The sequence below is a fragment of the Rhinolophus sinicus genome, chromosome 16 (genome assembly GCF_057876585.1).
Source record: "Rhinolophus sinicus isolate RSI-liver-muscle chromosome 16, RSI-T2T, whole genome shotgun sequence".
NCBI classification, from domain to species: Eukaryota; Metazoa; Chordata; class Mammalia; order Chiroptera; family Rhinolophidae; genus Rhinolophus; species Rhinolophus sinicus.
In genome coordinates, this window is record NC_142516.1 from 96,462,983 (window position 1) to 96,483,643 (window position 20,661).

Consider the following 20,661-nt stretch of genomic DNA (forward strand, 5'->3'; position numbering starts at 1 on the left):
TGGTAATAAAAGTAAGACAAATGAAATTGTGAAATTAAATTATTTTGTAAGTGATAAACTTGAAAGTTTTTTAAAAAATACCATATCAATTGTTTGCTTCTCCCATTGGAGCTACACGTTTTCAAAACAGATGGCCAAACCTTCCATGTAAGCAAACTGAAGTGATCAGACGATTGTATACACAACTGAAAACCAGAGTTTTCATCTGGAATGTAATTATCTGGATGATTTGCACCCAGAGTCTCTGATTATTTTAAAATAGGGATCATCCAAGTACATATCCCCTTTACGGTTGCCATATTTACACAAAAATAAAACTGATTGCTAGACTACTGAATGTAGGCATTTCATGTTTTTCATGATACTTTTGGAGAGTTCAGGAGTCAGTTTTCAGTATACAGGGTTAATTCTGTGTTCTCAGGGATGCTGGGGAAAGGGGAGAAACCTTGAAATGCTGGAGAAGTAAGAGGTAAGAAAGACTAAAAGAAAAAACTCTTCAATTTCATTAGAGAAAATGGAGTACTACCTGAAATTTTAAAGGTTATCCACTTGTAATAACTGAATTGGGTCATGATATTTTAGAAGTATTATCCTATGGGCATACGATTTTGCACAGTTTACAGGGAACAGATAATGCAGTTCCACTCAGTATAGACCTCTTGGGCAGCGCTTCTCAGTTGGGGCAGAGACTGCAAGTGTGGTGTGCGCATATCAGAATTACAGGAAATCGCACATGTTAAAGAGGAAATCCATCAGAAGAGCCTATAATAACACCCCCACCCCATCTCCCTCTTCTCCCAGTCCCATCACCACTTCCACTGGTTAAGGTCACTACTTAGATCTTCCTTCTCATACTTATTACTAAGCTTTAGATAACCTTATATTGCTACATCTTGATTTATTCATTGTAGACCTAATCTATTGGTGTAGTTCATGTACATTATCACCCAGTATCCTTCTTCTGCTTCCTATGTAGTTGTATCATTCATTTCATTTTCTTCCACGGTCACCTCTAAAATTTCAGTCTACTTAAACATTCATTTCTTGTTCTATAATGACAGAGATTATCTCCTCATCTTTCCATTCTTCAACTGAAGACACTGACACTGTCCCATTTTCTGCCTGCACCCGGTTCTGCCTGCCAGTTCTGTCTCCAACTTCTGTCACTTTACCTTTTACATAACCAAAGTGATCATAGTTACACTCCCATTTGAAACAATAATCTCCTGTGTCTCCTGTGATTTGACCAAGTTGATTTAACTCAAGCTTTCAAAATTTTCAGTATTTGTGCATGTTTCAAATATATTTAATATACTGACATAATAATATATGAACATAATTTAAAAGCATACAAGAGTCAATACATTTTGAGGTATAAACCATCACTTTCCTAAGTGCTGTGTTTTTTTATTAACTCATGAAAAAGTCTGGAGACCACTAACCAAAATCTTAAAACTGCTACAAACTCTGCTCCTTGAAAAGAAGAGTGAGAAAGAAAAGCAACAGCCCATACCTCCCAGGAGCTTGCAGGACACCTCCCTGGGAGGCCTCCTGGAAATAGACATGAAATGATGCAATACAGCAAATATGAGGGATTGTTGGGAAGGGAATGTGGGGTTGACCCACGAGGAGTAGGTACAGATGACTTGTATGGTCAGATATTCAAGTCCAAAGGCAATTGTCCCTCTACAGGAGATCTGATTCTCTCTGATTTTACGGTATGAACTTCAACCCTGGCCTTCTGAATCTTATCTTCAGTATTGATGACTTTTGTTCAGCCCCCTAGATCCCAAAGTATTAGGTTGAGATTCCTGATAGCTTCTTTGGCTTGACAGCTTGGTTACTGTCTTGTAGTCTGATTCTGACTAACACCACATGGTGTTAATTTATTAATCCCCCTTACTTCCTCTTTCCCTAAGGATTTTATAAACAAGTGGCCAAATATTCCAGGCTTTGGGGTCAGCTGATTTTTAAATTCAGTTTTTTCACTTAATAGTGGTTTAATGCTAGGTAAGTTTATTATCTTCTTTAATGGTCTGCTTCCTGGTATTAATGTTGGGGATAGTATCATCTTCCTCCTTAAGGCTAGTACAGCAATTAAATGAGACAATGTACAAAAGGTGCTTGATACATAGTGGAACATATAAATGGTTGCTATTATTATAATTAATTTTTGAATGCTGAAAGTGAATTTATCAAAAAGAAATAAAATACATGAATCAGATTATGACATATGCAGCCTCTAGGATAAAGGTATTTTGGTTCACTTAATGATATACATAGTATGATAAAAGCATTAATGTTATACCTAATCATTAATGTGCTGAATTAGTAACTGACTTTCATGGGAAGCCCATGCAAACAGTACTTTTACACAATCAAACTGAATTATCTTTTTTTTTTTCTTATAGTTCATCTTACTGGTATCCAAATCAACATCATTTGTCAACAACTTCCCTTGGTATGACATATAGATAGATATAGACATAGATATATAGATATAGATATAGACATAGATATATACATATGCATAGATATATAGATAGATATTAACAGTTCTGACAAACACACAGGAATACCATGTTTCCCCGAAAATCAGACCTAGCCGGACCATCAGCTCTAAAGCATCTTTTTGAGCAAAAATTAATATAAGACCCGGTATTATATTATATTATATTACATTACATTACATTACATTATATAAGACCCAGTCTTATACTACAGCAAAGTAAGACTGGGTCTTATTTTACTCTAAGTTAGAACTGGTAGTCCAGCTAGGTCTTATTTTCGAGGCAACACGGTACCTTCATAGCCTGAAAGTTAAAGATATTGGAATCCCCGTGCAGCTGAAATTGACCACTGCTCTGCTTATGTCATTTCCTAAGAGTTCCTGTGCTCCTGGCCTCTTTCCTCACCTTATCTACTGATAAGTCTCCAAAATCCCATTCTCTTAAACACCTTTTTTCCCTACTGAAAATGTGGACTTGAATACTAGAGAGATCATGACAACTGAAATGCTGTCATGGTTATCTGGGTAACAGCAGGTGGGTCATGGGGGAAAAGACAATGGAGAAGAGGACAATAGGAAGAGGGGAAGAAACAACGAAGTTGGCTTGGATCCCTCCTGTTTAAAGACTTATAAGCATGGATATTTAAAAATCATCATGTAAACTGAATATATTTTTATCATCCTTCCCATTTCTCCCCAAACTTTCTCTTCTACTATTCTCTATTAGCTAAATCATTTCAACCAAAGTTAGTATTTGTCCCTCAATAAGCAAATGATTACAAAGTCCTTTTTTTTTTTTTAATTGGAAAAGAAGGACTGCAATTAAAAGACAAAATGAAGGATGTTGACCTAAACACATCATATATATGGCCCAGCCCAGCTGCTTATCAGGAAAGAAATAAAGCTATTTGATATCAAGCACTAGATTCTATATAATTTCAGCAACAAGAAATCTTGCCAGTCCACAGTTTTCTCCACTATTGTACAAAAATCCCACTTGATCACTAATATTTGAAAAGGAGATACATTATTTTTTCATTTAAAAATGAGAGATTAAAAGCTTAAAACCATCTTTAAAATGAACATGTTAGTTCAAAAAGCATTTAAAAGTACATGCTTGCTTAGGGTTCTTTTGGTTTTGCTTTTATTTTTTACAAGTCTGGCTTTTTTAGATTTTATATATAAGTTAGATCACACAGCACTTATCCCTCCCTCTCTGACTTATCCCACTTAGGATAGTGCACTCAGAGTCCATCCATGTTGTCACATATGGTAGGATGTCCTTCTTTTTCAGGGCTGAACAATATTCCATTGTGTGTGTGAGTGTGTGTGTGTGTGTGTGTGAGTGTGTGTGTGTGTGTGTGTGTGTTCTTTATCCATTCATCATATCTTCTTTATCTATTCATCTGTTGATGGACACTTAGGTTATTTCCATTATTTTGGCTATTGTGAATAATGCTGCAATAAACACAGGAATACAGATATCTCATCAATATCCTGTTTTCATCTCCTTTGCGTATATACCCAGAAATGTAATTGCTGGATGTAATATTTCTATCATATGGTAGAAATATATGTTTGGGTTTTTTTTTGTTGTTGTTTCTCAACATCTATTAACGCTACTTCTTGTAATGACATTTGGATTGTCTTTTTGGGGAATCACCCCTACCCCACTTTCAGTCCATATGTTTGGTCAAGTCAAATCAATACCATTTCTAGGTATGTGGAAGGTCAAGTGACTTAGGCCAGGCCAATCAGATAATGGCATTCTCTTAGCCACAGAGATTACTTTAGAATGACTCCATCCAAGCCAATCAGTCCCAATCAGAGCAAATCCCATGACTTTTTTTTTTCCAGTGAGTAAGAAGACACACTTTCTTTTTCTGCTTGACTGGAATTAAATATGTAGTAATTTGAACCTGGTTTGTTGGCAGCCATGAAAACAAGACAACACAGCAGAAGGAAGAACTGAGAGACAGAGAAAAACTGATAATTCTGAGTCCTTGGATCATGGTATACCTAAATCAGCTCTATTCTTGTTCTTTTCAGTAACTAGTTAAGAAATTGCCTTTTTTTCCTTCCAAACTGTATAGTTAGTATTTGATCATTTGCAACATAAAAATCTAACACAAGTTTTAGTAAAACCAGGGGGATAGTAGACGAGTGTAAAGAGGGTCAATATATGGTTATGGAAGAACTGACTAAAAAAAAAAGTTTTAGTAAAACTAATACAATGTAAAATCATGCCCTTCTTTTTCCTTTTCTTTTTTCTTTTTGGTGCTGTGTACTTAGTTCCCAATAAATAGAAGAACGAGGGGGTGAAGCTACCAAGAATACAAAAGAGCTTCAAAAAAAAAGAGGCAAAGAACACAAATTTGAACGACTTCCTGCCATTAGTGGTGCAAACAAAACTTGTGAGTTACGGCAAGCCACATCCTCTCTGGTGGCACCCATGAAGGAGAGAACTATTCAGTGTTATCACATGCTCAAGGGAGGTCAACTGCAAGAGAAGACCAGAGGGAAAATTTAAGATGGCAGTTCTACATTTAAAAAAACATTATAGGCATATTAATGATTCAGGAAACCTCAGTGGGAAAGTCTTGACTTTCTCACATACCGTAATATCTTATCAAAACTAAGACTGATGATTTTCAGAACACCATTATTTTTGTGCCACGAAGAAAGGAAGTATTTGTGCAAATTAAACAATAATACTCCACTAATAGTAAGATGCATTCCAATTAAGAGCTAATAAAATGTTAAAAATGGGCATTTTAGATTTGGTGAAAAAATGAACAAGGGAGTGAATGATCATAGCAGTTGTCTGTCAATCGTGATTTATTTAGATAACATTCAACAGGATTATCTGTGATGTACATGAGTTGTTTTTTGTTTGTTGATTTGTTTTTATGTTTCTCTGCTAGAATAGACGACAAATTAAGTTCTAGTCTAAGTCAGAAGAGTAATGCATTTTTAGGTAGCTGTATGGAAATTCTTACTATTGTAACATGGAGGTTACTTAATGGAATTGATGACTCTCTCTGAAACTGTTTTTCTGGCATGCTGAGTTGGTTTGTCTTATACGAGTCAGCTTTATGGGAAGGTCACCAGGATTCCCCTGGGGCTTTGATCCAATGAGCATCTACTGGGTGCCAAATGCTTCTCTAGATGCTAAGGATGCTACAGCAAACATGACAAAGGAGGTCATGCCTTCCTAGAGCTTATATCCTAGTTGAGAGAAAACAGCCAATAAAGGTGCAAACAATACATAAGACAATTTCTCATAGTGACAAGGTTATTAAGAAAATAAACAGGGTGATGGGGGAAAATATTTTAAATACAATAGTCAGGAAAGGCCTTTGTGGGATGACCTGAACAATGAGAAAGGACCAGTAATGAGAAAAGCAGAGCAAAGTAAGATGTAGGTAGAGGATGGCCCACACAATGGTCTGGGGCAGGAACGATCTCCTTATGTTCAAGAAACACAGACCAGGGGTTGGAATGCAGTGAGGGAGGAGGACAGATAAGGCCAGAGAGATGGAAGCTTGAAGAGCTGTGGTTTGCAGCTGTGGCCATGTTAGCATCAACCTGGGAGATGTATAACATACCACTGCCCAGGATCACCCCAGGAGATCCTGATTGATTTGGTATCATTAGGGGACCTGGTATTAGTATTTTTTAAAATTCCTAGACAATTCTAATGGCTAGCCAAGGTTGATAACCACTGCTGCAAACACTGCAGTCCATTGTAAGGGGATAAGACTTTCTTGCAAATACTAAACATAGAAATAAAATGGAAAAGATTGACATTATCAGTGAAATACTGCTCTTTTCTTCTAATGAGCTCATTACATACAGCCATTTTGCTCATCAGTCTGTCTGTCTTCCATCTCTGACTAGCTACTTTCAGTAGGTTTGTGCCAGAGAGTGATACGTTCTGATCTGACCGGAATTTTTCTCATGACTCAGAGTTTTTGTGTTTGTCCAGATTTGCTTCTCAGTCGACTGTTTTCCTTCTTTCTTTTTTCACAATGTAAAATGTGTCCTATACTTCATCAAGACAGACAGATCGCCTCTGGACAAAGAGCTCATCCGTGTGATTACTCATTTGCCCACCTCCTCTGCATCCTCAATGGAGCCAGGTACAAGGATTCCCCTGCTGTTAGCTCATGCGTCTCATCCTCCCTGTTGCAAACAAGATGCTCAGATTTTACCTTTTACCTGTGAACAGCTCACAGTGCTGGGTTTTCTGAGTCGGCTGCTCTGATGTCCTCTCTCGCTCTTCCTTTCAGATACCTGCTCAAGCCTCACTCTTTCTGACAACTTTATGCTAATTTTGTCATGATTCTTTTCAGTTCACCTTTATGCCTACGCATACAAGCATAACTGAAGGCTTAGTCATTTTTGACAGTCCATTTCAACTCAATAGAATGAGGTAATTGCTTTAGGTTCCCAAAGTGAGATTTTATATATATATATACAGTTCAGCCTTTTTCACACTTAGGCTATGATGTGTGAACATATAGTCCACTACCGGTTTATAGATTTGGCAGATAAAAATTCATGCTCAGGTCCACAAGTCAGTGTCTCCTCTAGTTGCCAAGAACTCATTTCTGCTATGCTCCCCCCGGGGTGTGCAGAATCCTTCTCTCCCAGGACCACATTTGGTTAATTTATACCAAGACTCTCACTATGACTTCATCACACTTATCTGCCCAGGAAAGAGTCCTTATTCCTTGGCCCAATTCTGAGCATGATATATCCTGATATATTCTTGGAATTAAGAATTGAAACACAGAAATGATGTTATAGATAATGTCTCAGCTCCGTGCAACAAGGAACATGATCACTTAACTACATTAGGGTTAAAGAAGCATCTGTGAAACATCCATATAACATAACAGATTATGATACTGCTCTGAGGAAATAGTCATACATTCAGATTTGCAAAGAAATGTCTAGAACACAGCCAATTATTTGAATTCAAACTATATTGAACACTATGAGGATGATAATTCCAGGTATTTTTCTTTCCACATCATAAATAATAATAAAGCTCATATTGAAAAAAATATTTTTAGAAAAGGAAGTCAAGAGATTTTTGCATTAAAAAAAATTACAGCAACCCAGATGTTCTTCAGTAGGTGAATGGATAAACAAACTCTGGTGCATCCAGACAATGGAATATTATTCAGCGATAAAAAGCAATGAGCTTTCCAGCCATAAGAATATATGGAAAAAACTTAAATGCATACTATTAAGTGAAAGAAGCCAATCTGAAAGGGCTACATAGTGTATGATTCCTAATATATGACATTCTGAAAAAGTCAAAACTATAAAGACAATAAAAAAAATCAGTGGTTGCCAGGAGTTTGTGGGGAGGAATTGATCAATAGGTGGAGCACAGAGGATTTTTAAGGCAGTGAAACTATTTCTTATGTCATTATAATTATGATGCCTGGCATACATTTGTACAAACCTATACAATATAAAACACCAAGAGGGAACCCTAATGTAAATGATGGACTTTAGGTGATAATGATAGTATCAATATAAATCCATCAATTGTACCAGTGTCCCATTCTGGTGTGGAAATGTTGATATTGGGTGTGTGGGGAAGGAGATAGACGGAAAATTTCTGTAACTTCTCAATTTTGCTATAAACCTAAAACTGTTTTCATAGAAAAAGCCTTTAATTATTATTATATTTTTTAACTTTAATCTGCTATTGCTGTCTTCTTTTTTTTTTTTTTTTTTCTTAATAACATTTGTACTTCAAAATTTAGTCCAGGAAAGGAATCCAACTTGGAATGGAAGAAGTAAATTTGTTACTATTTGCAGATGACATGAAACCCTGAAGACTCCACCAAAAACCAGTTAGAACTAATAAACAAATTCAGCAAAGCTGCAGGACACAAAATAAATATACAAAAATCTGTTGTTTTAGTATATACAAACTATACAAACAAACAATCAGAAAGAGATAGTATACAAACTATCAGAGAGAGAAATTAAGAAAATCCCATTTATTATTGCATCAAAAAGAATAAAGTACCTATAAATAAGTTTAACCATGGAGGTTAAAAACCTACACACTGAATACTACAAGACATTACATGAAAATTGAAGAAGACACAAATAAATGGAATGATATTCCATGCTCATGGATTAGAAGAATATTGTTAAAAGTCTCCCCAAAGCAATCTACAGATGCAACGCAATCCTGATGAAAATTCCAAAGGAATTTTTTCACAGAAATACAACAATCATCCTAAAATTTGTGTGGAACCACAAAAGGCCCCAAATAACCAACTGACCACATACAAACTCTGACAATTAAGTTTGCAAACTCATCCTAGAAAAAGTTCTCATACCTCATTACTGAATATCATTATAGTCACCTTCAAAGTACTCCCCTTGGGAAGCTATGCACCGATGCCAGAGCCTAGTCCACCGTTCAAAGAGATTTGGGAACTCTTTTTCTGGAATGGCCATCAGAGCTGTCATCGTATTACCCTTGATGTCCTGAATGTTATCAAAATGTCTTCCTTTCAATATTTCCTTTATCTTCAGGTAAAGAAAGAAGTGATCAGGGGCCAGATCAGGTGAGTAGGGAGGGTGTTCCAATACAGTTATTTGTTTAATGGCTAAAAACTCCCTCACAGACAGTGCTGTGTGAGCTGGTGCATTGTCGTGATGCAAGAGCCATGAATTGTTGGTGAAAAGTTCAGGTCGTCTAACTTTTTCATGTAGTCTTTTCAGCACTTCCAAATAGTAAACTTGGTTAACTGTTTGTCCAGTTGGTACAAATTCTTCATAATGAATAATCCCTCCGATATAAAAAAAGGTTAGCAACATCGTTGCAACAAGTTTGTGAACTGAATTGTCAGGCCTCGTATATGGTCAATTAATTTATGACAAAGGAGCCAAGAAGACACAATGGGGAAAGGACAGTCTCTTTAATAAATGGTGATGGAAAACTGGACAGTTACGTGCAAATAAATGAAACTGCACTATTATTTTACTCCACACACAAAAATTAACTCAAAGTAGATTAAAGACTTGAATGTAAGAAAAACTCCTAGAAGAAAAATATAGGTAGTAAGCTCCTTGACATCAGTCTTGGTGATGATTTTTTTGGATCTGACATCAAAAGCAGAGGCAACCAAAAATAAACAAGTGAGATGACGCCAAACTAAAAAGCTTCTGCGCAGGAAAGGAAACCATTTATAAAATGAAAATGCAACCTATGGAAGGGAGAAAATACTTGCAAATCATATATTTAATAAGGGGTTCATATCCAAAATGCATAAAGAACTTATACAACTCAGTAGCAAAAAAAAATCCAATTTAAAAATGGGCAGAGGGTCTGAACAGACATTTTTCCAAAAGCAGACAGACGGCCAACAGGTATATGAAAAGATATTCAAAATCCGTAATCATCAGGAAAGTGCAAATCAAAACCACAATGACACATCACTTCACACCTGTCAGAATGGCTATTATCTAAAAGATAAGAGATAACAAGTGTTGACGAGGACGTGGAGAGAAAGGAACCCTTGTGCACTGTTTGTGGAAATATAAATTGGTGTAGCCACTGTGGAAAACAGTATGGAGCTGCCTCAAAAAATTAAAAATATAGAATTACCATATGATCCAGCCATCCCACTTCTGGGTATATACCCAAAATAAATGAAAACATATTATAGGAAAGATAATTGTATTGCCATGCTTATTGTAGCATTATTTACAATAGTCAAGATATGGAAACAACCTAAGTGTCCATCAGCAGATAAATGGATAAAGAAGATGTGGTACATATACAATGGAACATTATTCAGTCATGAAAAGGAAATCCTGCCATTTGTGACAACATAGATAGATCTTGAGGGCATTATGTTAAGTAAAATAAGTTAGAGAAATATAGATACCGTATGATCTCACTTATATGTGGAATATTAAAAAAAGCAAAACCAAGAGAAAAAAAAAAAACCAAGCTCATAGGTACAGAGAACAGACAGGTGGTTGCTAGAGGTGGGGGATGAGGGTGGGGGGGTGGGGTGGGCAAAATGGGTGAAGGGGGTCAAAAAGTAAAAACTTCCAGTTATCAAAGAAGTCATGGGGATGTAACATACACCATAAAACTATAATTAATAACACTGTATTGCTTATTTGAAAGTTGTTAAAAGAGTAGACCTTAAATGTGCTCATCACAGGAAAAAAATTTGGTTAACTATGTATGGTGATGGATGGTAACCAGACTTATTGTGGTGAGCATTTTATAATACATATAAATATTGAATCATTATGTTGTATACCTGAAACTAATATGTTCTATGCCAGTTATACCTCAATAAAAACTTCATTGAGGAAAGATCGGGCATTCATTTGCTGCATTTAGTAAATTATATAGTTATTTAAAGATAATGCTGTGGTATTCATTTTGTTTATGCTCTTTCATTGTTCAAACAATTGTCTTAAATCATTCTTTGCCAAATGTTTTAACGTTGTAATAAAACAAGTTGGTGAAAATTTTCAAATAAAAATACATCAAAATAGGCATGGACGAGATTGATTTAAATAGCTTGTAGTTAGGCTGATATTAACTTGCCTGTTTTCTGTTTCTACCATCTCTCTCAAAAGGTGTTTCTTTTATGTAAGCCTCAACTGCGTGCCTAATCTTTAGCTAATCCACAAGTAGGGGAAGGTGCCTGTGGAGGGGAGGGTCGTGGAAGGGTAATGGGCTGAAGTTGGTGAGGGAGAAAGAGGAGGAGAGGACCCAGAGCAGATAGCCTTAAAGAGGGAAGGTAAATGAGAACACGCTTAAGGTTATGGTTGGCGAGAGCAGGAAGTAGAGGCAATCACACCTGAGTGCCTGAACACCTCAGCTGAGTAGGAGGGAGGTCAGTGGTAGGGAGGGAGGGAGGGGGCCAGCAGTGGAGCAGAGGCAAGCAGAGGTCTGGACCAGCTTCTAATGGGATGGGAGTGGGAACAAATCACGTGTAAGTGAAGGACAGCAGTGTGATGCTAAGGATCCTTCCAGGTGAGGCTGGGGGCTGTGAATGTTCAGAACTGGCGACTGAACATTTATGGGATTTAAAAAAAACACTTCAGGATAAGAATAGGAAAATCACACTAAAGGACTGGTCTAGGGCAGGACTTTTCTCAGTGGGTGGGGCAGATACACATGGCTAAATGGAAACTGACGGTGCCAAGGAAGTTAAGGCTATCACTATGGGTGGTGCTGAGCAGGGAGGGAAATGCAAACAGAAGGGGGCTGATGGACTGCAGTCAGAGAGAAACAGGGGATGCATGATGTTTCACATGTGCAAAAGGAGTTCAAAGACAGGTTTCTGTGCTTCAAGCTCCAGAGGATGGACTGCACTATGCCGAGTAGACCCAGACGGTGGCAAATTCCAACCTGTTGTCTACAGCATCATGGAGGCAGAGGCCACTGGACACAAATTTAGGAAACTAGGAGACTGTGTGGAGTTAGGCTTGATGGACGTTAACACCCAACCAAGTAAAGTGGGCATGGAGAGGTTTTAACCTGGCTCTGGGGGAGACTAAGTGGAGTGAAGAGCGGCATTCACCAACCAGAGCAAGAATGGTTTGAAATGAATAATGAAGCAATGCATTGTGGAAAGACAATGGATGTGGGGTGAGTGGAACTGTTGGGTGGAGGTACTTAGTCTGCAGTTCAGATCAGGGCTAGTGAGCCACAAGAACTTTGAGGCACTACAACATATGCAATTGTTAATGAAACTCCGGCCTTTTAATTTTCCTTCTCTTTTCTGAGTGCAGAGGATTAACGATTTTTAATTTGTATCTTTAAATGAGGCAGGATTGATAAATAAAATCAGCTACATTTTGGATATAACATAGAAATCATGTCAAAAGCATACCCTACAAAAAGTTTTCCACTGTTCAGTTTTTACCCCTGCTTTACAAAGGTATAATTAACAAATAAAAGTTTTATATATTTAAGGTGTACAACTTGATGTTTTCATATACATATACATGGTGTAATGATTACCACAATTAAGGTAATTAATATACTCAAAACTCCACTTAGTTACCATTTTCTTTCTTTTTTTATGGGTCAGAACACTTAAACTCTACCCTCTGAGGAAATTTAAAGTATAAAATACAGTATGAGATACCACTTCGCAGTTATTAGACAGGCTACTATCAAAAAGAAAAGAGATAATGGGGGGCTGGATGGCTCAGTTGGTTAGAGCACGAGCTCTGAACAACAGGGTTGCCAGTTCGATTCCCACATGAGCCAGTGAGCTGCGCCCAACACAACTAGATTGAAGACAACGAGCTGTCACTGAGCCTCCAGAGGCATGGCCAGATGGCTCAGTTGGTTAGAGCGTGAGCTCTCAAGAACAAGATTGCTGGTTCAATTCCCGCATGGGATGGTGGGCTGCACCCGAGTCCTGCAACTAAAGATTGAAAACAGCAACTGGACTTGGAACTGAGTTGACCCTCCACAACTAGATTGAAGGACAATGACTTGGAGCTGATGGGCCCTGGAGAAATACACTGTTCCCCAATATTCCCCAATAAAAAATTTAAAAAAGAAAAGAGATAAGTGTTAGCAAGGATGTGGAGAAATTGGAACTCTTATGGTGGGAATGTAAAATGGTGCAGCCACTATGGAAAATAATATGGAAATTCCTTTAAAAATTAAAAATAGAACTATCATATGATCCAGCCTCCCACTTCTGGGTATATGCCCAAAGGAAATGAAAACAGGATATTGACAAGTTATCTGCACTCCTATGTTCACTGCAGCATTATTTACAATAGCCAAGATTAGGAAAAACCTAAGTGTCCATCAACAGATGAATTGATAAAGAAAATACAATGCAGAGAGAGAGAGAGATCCAAGATGGCAGAGTAGATAAACACTGTGCTTACTTCCGCCCGTGACCACATTAAAATTACAACTAAATTATAGAATAATCAACCTTGAGAACCATCTGCGGTCTAGCTGAACATAAGTTTTAAAACTAAGGATATACAGAAGCCACATCAAGACTGGTAGGAGGGGTGGAGATGCGGAATGGGCGGGCTGTGTGTGACAGTTGAGAATCAGGAGGGATAGCTCACCTGCAGGGCCCCCCACCAAGGACCAAGAGACTTCAGCCACACACCAATCTCCCAAGCCTGGAGTACCAGTGCCAGGAAGAGGAGCCTCACACGACAACTAGTTGTGAAAAAGAGTGGGGATTCTGGACAGAATGCTGTGGCAAACTCAGACGTTTTCTTAGGGGGCTCACCCAGACATGCTCACAGGGATTCACTCTGAGCTCTGGCAGAGGGACAGTGACTTAGGAGGCATCAGAGACATACAGGGAAAGACTGAGTTGTGTGGCCTCAGGACAAGGACCGGAGGGACAGTCGCCATTTTCCCTGTGTAGGGTCCTCCTTCCATGCAGGCAGACACCATCTTTCTTGTGTTGAGCTCTGCCCCACAAGGCCAAATCAGAATCTACATTGGCCTAGTGAACTCTTTTGTTCCACCCTGGGACTCTGCCCCATCCAACTCATGCAACTCTGGAGGTACTTTCGGAGTAAGCAGCCAGCCTCACCTGTACTGCACTTTTTCTTGGATTACTTTCGGGGGTCCATGGGCCCCAGGCAGGCAGCACTTAGCCTTGGTGTGTTCTGAGACTTTTGCTAAGTAGCTCCAGGCTCAGCACAGGCACCAAAGCAGAATCTATATTAAACACAACTCATCCCACCCTGGTGACTCCCTGAGACACCGCCTCACCTAAGTTGCATACTGAACAAGGTTCTATCAGTGGCTAGGCCTTATGGGAGCCCACAGGTGGCAACAGGCCTCAGAGTGCCCTGGGCTTTTTGCAGAACTAACCCATGCCGGTAGTGGTGGCAGCCATCCTCAGTTCACATCATGGCCTCTCCCATGCACCTCCAGGTTTAGCGCAGGCAGTGACCAACCTTGGATCACACTGTAGCTCCTACCAGATAGTCCCTGGCTGGTAACATGCAGTAACTGAGCTACACCTCCACCAGAGCCCCTTCCAAGAGGCCCCAGATACAACATACCTGGAGGTTAGCTTCAGAACACGGAGGAGCACCACCCAATTAGTCCCCCAAGTGGCATATCCAAAGAGTGGTCTCAGCAGACACCAGAGCCTGCTGGGATGAATCCACCTCCAAAAGGTAAGCCCCTGCACAGCAGGCCATAAGCTGTGGATGTGGCCAAACCCCATAGCCAGTTAGCCTGAGGGTCAATCCCACCCACTGACATACCAATAGCAATCAAGTCTCAACTATAACAGGAGGGCACACACAACCCACACAAGGGACACTCCTGGAACACCCAGCGCAGGTGAACAAGGAGACCGTGGCACTGGGCCCCACAGGACACCTACTACATAAGGCCACCCGGTCAACACTGGGAGATGTAACAGATCTACCTAATACATAGAAACAAACACAGAGAGGCAGCCAAAATGAGGAAACAAATAAATACGTCCCAAATTAAAGAACAGGAGAAAACTCCAGCAAAATAACTAAATGAAATAGAGGCAACAACTTACCAGATACAGAGTTCAAAACAATGGTTATAAGGATGCTCAATTATATCAGTGAGAATTTCAACAAAGAGATAGTAAGCATTTAAAAAAGGACATAGAAACCATAAATAAGGACTAGTCGGAAGTGAAGAATACAATAAGTGATATAAAGAATATACTAGAAGGAATCACCAGCAAATTAGATGAATCAGAGAATCAAATCAGTGATTTGGAAGACATGGTAGTAGAAAACACCAAATTGGAACAACAAAAAGAAAAAAGAATCCAAAACAATGAGGATACTTTAAGGGACCTCTGGGACAACCTCAAGCGTTACACCATTCACAACATACCAGAAGGAGAAGAGAGAGAACAAGGGATTGAGAACCTAGTTGAAGAAAAAATGACTAAAAACTTTCCTAATCTGGTGAAGGAAATAGACATACAAACCCAGAAAGCACAGAGTCAAACAAGATGAACCCAAACAGGCCCACACTAAGACAAATTATAATAAAAACTGCAAAGGTTAAAGACAAAGAGAGAATCCTAAAAGTAGCAAGAGAAAGGCAACTAGTTACTTACAAGGGAGCTCCCATAAAATTGTCAGCTGATTTCTCCTAGAAACTTTGCATTGTATCAATTTAAGGTGTGCATGTTGATTTGATACACTTACACATTTCTAAATGATATCCACTACAGAGTTAGCTGACACCTCCATCACATCACATAAATCCCATTTCTTTTTTTTGTAAGAACATTTAAGATCTACTCTTATCACTTACAAGTATGTAATACAGTATCATTAACTATAATCACCATAATATATTAATATAGTATATCTAATTATTAATATTATATATTAACTTTAATTTGTTATACAAATATAAATATAAGTTAATGTATAAGTTATATACAATAATATAATATAATATGTTATATTTTGTCAAACGCCTTTTCTGTATCTATTCAGATGATCACATGACTTTTATCTTTTATTAATGTGATGTATCACACTTATTGATGTGCATAAGTTGAACTATTTTTGCATCCCAGAAATATATCCCATTTGACCATGGTGTACAATCCTTTCATTATACTGCTGAATTCAATTTGCAAATACTTTGTTGAGAATTTTTGTGTCTACTATATTCATCAGGAATATTCCGTGTAGTTTTATTTTCTTGTTAGTGTATTTATCTGATTTTGGTATCAGGACAATGCTGGGCTGGTAAAATGAGTTTGGGAATTTTCCCACCTCTTCCAACTTTTGGAAGAATTTGACAAAAAAAAAGTTGCATTAATTCTTCTTTAAATGTTTGTAGAATTCACCGGTGAAGCCATGTAGTCCCTGGCAACAATATGTGCTGCTATAAACCCAAACCATAAAATTTACATAAAAACTGGTCTAGGACCCATAAAACCCCTGGGACCCCAGCAAGAGCAAAGGCAAAACCACTCCTAGGGACATTCTCCCACTTGGTGCCTTTCAGATTTCTGTCTAAAAATAAACCTTGGCATAGATGAGCTCACAAAAACTTTCAAACCACTTGAACAAATAAACTATCATAATGTATCATAAGGGAATCAGCAACCTAAGAATAAATGGGAAATAGGAGAAGGTCCAACACACATCTAGTGTGAGTTAGAGAAGAGGAAAAAAATGAGAGAAGCAATATGCAAAGGGACAGTGGATACTACTTTTCTAGATTTGTAGAAAGATTTTCATCTGGAAAAAGCACATGAAGCCCTAAGCAGAAAATGTTATTTCTTAAACAAACACACTGAAGAACCTGGGCTTGAGAGAGGTCAAATGAAGGGATTAGAATAACTTTCTTTTCCTACTCCAGTTGGGTCAGTCATGCCACATTTCCCTTCCCCACTGATATATACCTCAAAGTTTGGATATTGGGAAGGAAAGAAAAAAAGAAAGGCAAACATGAGGTAGCAAACTATGATGATATGTGAATGGTGATAGAATTGTCACCTGATTATTATAAGTGTTAATAAAATTAAAATCTTTCCTAAAAAAGGAAGTACAAACAGCCTAAAATACCATCCCACTATGCTCAACAAACCTCAAGACTTGCTAATAGAATATTGTGTTAATATTTTATCAAGCTCCAGTATTTACCTAATTTATGAAAAAGTCAAAGAAAAATATTTAGTTAGAGGAGGAAGACATAGAAGGAGGCTTCTACAGCGTTTCCAAAGAAAAATTCTGTGAGATTTTCAGGGCACTAGGTAAATGATGCTTGTTTTCTATACTACTTAATTTTAACTTGAAATGTGTTTGGTCTTCTTCTCCCTTGGTTAAATGTTATTACTAACACTACTTATATGGACTAGTCAACTGAGCTATTTTGCATTTAGAGGAAGAATGAAATGCGGGGCTGGCGGGGTAAAGTTTTTTTTTTATGGGTGCTGTGCCTTGGTGGGAAATGTGGGTTTGGTGTCAGGTCTGTTTCACTACTCGGCTCTGCCAAGCAACCACCATGGCAAATTACAGCCTCTCTATGCCCAGTTTCCTTCTATGTTAAGCGGAACCCTAATCTAATGGTGCTTGTGAAGACGGGATGAAATGAAATTCCTAAAGTGCCTGGCTGAAAGCAGGACTCAATCAATGTAATGAACACAACACTTTCCTTTTTAGAGTAAGTGCTAGTAGAAGATAGAGGTAAGGGAGCAAGCTATTAGACGCACATGGGAGAAAGAAATTGTCTGGAGAATAATTTATTGGGTATTTATCTCAAATCACTTTGGATTAAGGGGAATTACAAACAAGCTGACTGAGTCAAGAATCTTAAAGAAGAACACAGAAGAGGAAACCATGGCTACTAAGAGTCCCACTGGTCATGAGAGCCTCGCAGGAGAGGGATGAGGGATACAACCCATCTTTCATTTATAGGGACATATGCAACTCAAATGTGTGTATATCTTCATGCCCTCGAAATGCAAGACAACCTCAATTATAATACAACCATCAAATTTTCACCTAAATAATTCAATGATTCCTGTAAAAATGTAATTTTTCTATAGCTTTAGCCGTTTGATATCTGGTTACTCCTTAGGACTTTGTCTTCAATGCGATATGATTTAACTTAAATTTTTCCTATTTTTTATTTTTCCTTTACTCATACAGATGTCTTGTTTTTGAAAAAAAAGTTTAGCAATACACATTAAAGTCTACTAGACAAATATAATGAGCACATTTTTATAAATTAATACCTGGTTCATGTCACTATTCAAATACGTTTCCATTTTTTGTTATTAATGTAATGATTAAGGTAGTTATAGTTTGTTATAATGCAATGGCTCCAGGTTTTGCATGTGCAGCAATCAAGCCCACCTATGTGTTGTCAATCTCTTGACATCCAGTCTAAATTATGTAGGTATACACAGCTGGGCATTTTTCTGGGAGCTGATCTGTAACTATCACCAGATTTTCAAAGGCGTCCATGACCTTAAAATAGTCAGGAAGCATCGATAGTAATCTCCTTCCTTTTCCTGCTGTCTCTTATTCCAGCACAAATATTTCCCTCATATACAATAAAATGATATGCTAAAAAGTCAAGTTGTTATATGTAGTTATTTTGTTTCCTAACTTAGAAGGTGTTATGTTTAGAAATTGATATGCAAATTTACCTCAAACAAGGGGTATTTATACAGATAACACTGAATTTGTACCACTGACAGCACAACCAGTTGTGTTTACTTCATATAAATTTAACTACAGAAGACATAATGAAAGAGGCATTTTTAAAAATCACAAAGTACCATCACCAAAGTCTTTAGAAAATCAAATGTTTGGGTTATTATACTATGATTATCATGTCCATAGAAACCACTTTCTAACAATACAATTCTAGAGAAAGGGAACATAAAATACTGAAAACATGACAATTTTATAACTTTAAAAGTTAAAAGTTTACTGTATGATATTTTTACACATGTGGAGTGGATGCCACTTTGCAAATCACTTTGTTTGGAAGCACATTTTCTCAAGAGGAAGTTTGAATACCAGAGACACTGAACCTTTTAGCAAAATATTTCATCACCAAAACCCAAGAGATCAGGTTAAATAAATCTCTGAATAATATTGTTAAATTTATTGTTCACAGTATTTCACAGTCTGCTCATATTAAAGGGAGAAAAGCACAAGAAGAGCCATATAACAAAGGCTGGCTTAAAAAAAAAAAATACAGTTCCACTGCTCTACGCAGATTTACTTGCTTTCAGAACATCCCTCAGCATTAACACAAAAATCCCATGCATAGAATGCCATACCATAAATTCTACCTGTACAACATTCACTATCACTTGATGAGTAATTGTATTGTACCAATATTTATCAATATCCTAAGCAGTAGTGGATATTATCAATTTCCTACCTAGCTAACTCTGATTTTAACCAAGTGATAACAAGCAAATATGTAAATACCAACCAACCGAAGGTATTGAAGGGCAGCAGTGGGTATAATGCAGCCAGGATCATCAATTTACAATCTCATTCAAGATGATGTACGCCACCTGTGATTTTAGGGACCTTTGTTTCCCCTCTAGAATGCCCCAGTAAGCCCTATGCAACTTTGAACTTACTTGGTGCAGGCACGCTGCTTACTTAATGTCATGGATAGACTAGTCAGTAATCAAGAGTAATGTTTTTGACAGAATCAATTTACAGAAAGCAAATTCACACTCATTCTCATTCTCTCTCTCTCTCTCTCTCTCTCTCTCTCTCTCTCTCTCTCTCTCTCTCACACACACACACACACACACACACACACGAAGTTATTTAAGTCATGTTCGAGTGCAGATCAGTTAGCAAAGTCTTTGAGGCAAAGCAAGGCCAACTGTCTAAACTAGTCTTCACAAATTTCCCAGAGCGCTCGCCGACCGGCACACCAGAAAGGCAACCTCTGGGGAGAGGAGGGGGGTCTGGGGACCCTCCCGGTGGAAGGTGGTGGTGGGGGTCTCCAAGAAAGGCTGGACAAGGAACAGAGGAGTCTAACAACCGAGGGGATGATTTAGGGGATTGAAAGTGATGGAAGGACCCGGAAATTTCGGGACCTGAAAGCGCAGTGGACCGTGGCCATTCTCTTTACCTGCTGTACTTCTTGGGGTCTGGGGACACAAACAGCCACTGCATTTCCCTTCATTCCAGATGGTTTGGCCACTGTCTTCTCTCTGGACAGCGCGGGCCTTAGTTCCGTCCTCGGTCAGCGACCGCAGGGACAACTCTGCTCGTGGGAGTGGAGGGGGTTAGCTCCCCGGAGCCGCAGGTGATCCGGGCGCGAGCGGAGGCAGGGACCAGAGATCTCGGTGAACTCACCCCGGCTCCTGCACCGTCCCGGGAGCAGCCCCGCGCCACCCCCAAATGAGGGCGCCGACAGCGGTATCGCTTCCACCGCGCGGGGCCAACGCGCCGGGCACGACCGTGCCCCTGGCTGGAGGCGCTGAGGCTCCCCAGCACCGTCGCGGAGCTTCCGCACCCCCGCGTGCCTCTGCCCTCCTGCGACTGCCCTCGCCCCTCCACGACTCCCTAGGTACTTCCACGTCCCATCACCGCGCGCCTCCACGCGCGCCCCACCGCAGGTCCCATCT

General features: G+C 38.8%; 1 protein-coding gene across 1 annotated transcript in view; it reads right to left on the reverse strand.

Moving 5' to 3' along the window:
- SGCG (sarcoglycan gamma) overlaps nt 1-20,298 on the reverse strand; it is a 103,972-nt gene extending 83,674 nt beyond the window's left edge. The window contains exon 1 of the mRNA XM_074330036.2: nt 20,163-20,298. Within this exon, the coding sequence (XP_074186137.1) occupies nt 20,163-20,216 (54 nt within the window). The 5' untranslated portion in view covers nt 20,217-20,298. The remainder of the gene's footprint in view (nt 1-20,162) is intronic.
- Between the last annotated feature and the right edge of the window lie 363 nt (nt 20,299-20,661).